Source organism: Limulus polyphemus, unplaced genomic scaffold (genome assembly GCF_000517525.1).
Source record: "Limulus polyphemus unplaced genomic scaffold, Limulus_polyphemus-2.1.2 Scaffold946, whole genome shotgun sequence".
NCBI lineage: Eukaryota > Metazoa > Arthropoda > Merostomata > Xiphosura > Limulidae > Limulus > Limulus polyphemus.
In genome coordinates this window covers 251,540-253,597 of record NW_013666556.1, presented here as the reverse complement: position 1 = coordinate 253,597, position 2,058 = coordinate 251,540, and the positions used below count along the sequence as shown (strand labels likewise).

The 2,058-nt window shown below is 30.8% G+C and overlaps 1 protein-coding gene across 3 annotated transcripts in view; it reads left to right on the top strand.

Moving 5' to 3' along the window:
• LOC106461374 (wiskott-Aldrich syndrome protein family member 3-like) overlaps positions 1-2,058 on the top strand; it is a 45,116-nt gene that overhangs the window by 31,556 nt on the left and 11,502 nt on the right. For 2 of the 3 annotated variants that reach the window (XM_013921191.2, XM_022388320.1), the window contains one exon: positions 1,341-1,527. In XM_013921191.2, coding sequence (XP_013776645.1) covers positions 1,341-1,510 — 170 coding nt within the window. In that variant the 3' untranslated portion in view covers positions 1,511-1,527. Of the gene's footprint in view, positions 1-1,340; positions 1,532-2,058 lie in introns of all 3 variants that reach the window. The other variant, XM_022388321.1, reaches the window with a different exon arrangement.

Below are 2,058 nucleotides of genomic sequence, written 5' to 3'. Positions count from 1 at the left end.
CCTACTGTTGCTGTTTGAAGCTCTCCCACGTGTTTTCTGTTCTCACTTCGATCATTGGATTCTTGATCCTCTTGAATGTAGGACTCTTTTAGCACCCATGATGCGAGTCAGTGTATGGAATAAACTGTGTTATAAATAGTTAGCTGAGTTATTCTTCCTTCAGTGTGTTATGAATGAAAGACATGGTTCCTACTGTTGCTGTTTGAAGCTCTCCCACTTGTTTTCTTTTCTCAATTCGTTCATTGGATTCTTGATCCTCTTGAATGTAGGGCTCTTTTAGCACCCATGATGCGAGTCAGTGTATGGAATAAACTGTGTTATAAATAACTCTTCACTTCTCGTATCTTTTCTCTGAAATGTGGGATTCTTATAGCATATGTGATGTGAATAGGTCTGTGCAGTAAATATAGATTAACTTTGTGATAAGTAACTCTTTGCTTTTTTGCATCACTATTCTTAATTCCATCACTGTGTTAATGAAAGAGATAAAGAATTTAAAGGTTTTAGTGCCATGGTGAATCATGAATAGTTTGGGAAGAGCATCCTGATTGTGAGTGAATACATGTTATAAAAGTTCATTAGTAATAAGGAAATGTAGCCAGAAACATCTCATAACTCACTGAAAACTGTAGGAGAGTGGGCTAGTTTTTGGTAATACTAAGGTTGCTATAAGTAAAATACAAAGATATTTTAAAACAGAATAAAGCAGAGTTAATATGAAATTTGGGTGCTTAACCAAAAGTCAAAACCCATGTTATTTCAAAAGTGTAATATTTAATACCAAAAAACAACAATGCAGAGAACAAACTAGCTATAACTCGTATATCTCAGTTTAGAATTTGTGTACAATACTCAGCTTGATTTTGGGAAAAATCATTGCAGGAATTATGTGCTGTTGATAGAAACTGAGAAAGGGTTTTAGTTTTGATTAGCAGATTTTGTGTTATTATGTTTAAAGTTATCTATGTCAGCTTTTAAATTCCAAAAGTGTACAAAGTAAATGGTCTTTCCCATCTGTATGTGGCTTACACCACATTTAGTTTTTTTTATGAATAGCAGCTTTCATAATTCTTTCAAAGTATACATTCATGTGTTTGTTCAAAGAACCAATCACTTACTTGTGTATCTGTATCCGATTTTGACAGTTTAACACACACACATGAAATTTATCCTTTAAATCATGACTTTTAACGTTTATGAAGGAATTTCCCTGGCTATCCTTAAGTATACACATAAAACTTATATTATTCATTGTGATAATTTAGTGTGGTATTTGCTTTGGAAATTACATAAATGTTTGGAGATTTCTGAAAACGAGATAACTTTAATTTTATTTTCAGGTATCAAACTTCGTAGAGTCGAAGACATCAAGCAGAAAGAAGTGGAAAAAGCTGCTCCACTTCATGATGTAGCATCAATTCTAGCACGACGTGTGGCCATTGAGTTTTCTGAATCTGAGTCAGAAAGTGAATATGACAGTGACATCTGGAATGATGAAACAGAGTGTTAATAAGGTCTTTTAACAGTGTAGGTAATAAATACATTATGATATGATTGTTTTTGAGAAGAAATTAATGTGCACTAAGCAATTACTATGGAAATATAAATGACACTAAAAATATTAACGTGTTTATAACTTTATAATTTCTCTGTATAGGGAAATGTAATAGACAATACAAAAGTGCACATGCATTTTTGTAAATAATAGTTTCAAGGTAGCTTATAAACCACAGAATGGAGTAATTTTTATTTGTGAAGATTTATTTTCAGAAATACTTGTTTTATTCACACATTGCTCTAAGTTTTCACTCAGTCTTAGTCATTTCTAATAACAGTGAATGAAAATGTTACTCTATTTAAAGTTTCATCTATAAGTTTTAAGAATTAAATTTTAGCAAAATATAAAAAATATTTTCCACAAATTTCATACTAGTTATAAATAACAGTAACTATGTCTTATAATTGACCAAATATTTATTTTTACATTAAATAACACGTTATACATGTCACTTGTTATTGAAAAGTCTCATTTTACATTAAGACAGAAAAATATTTATT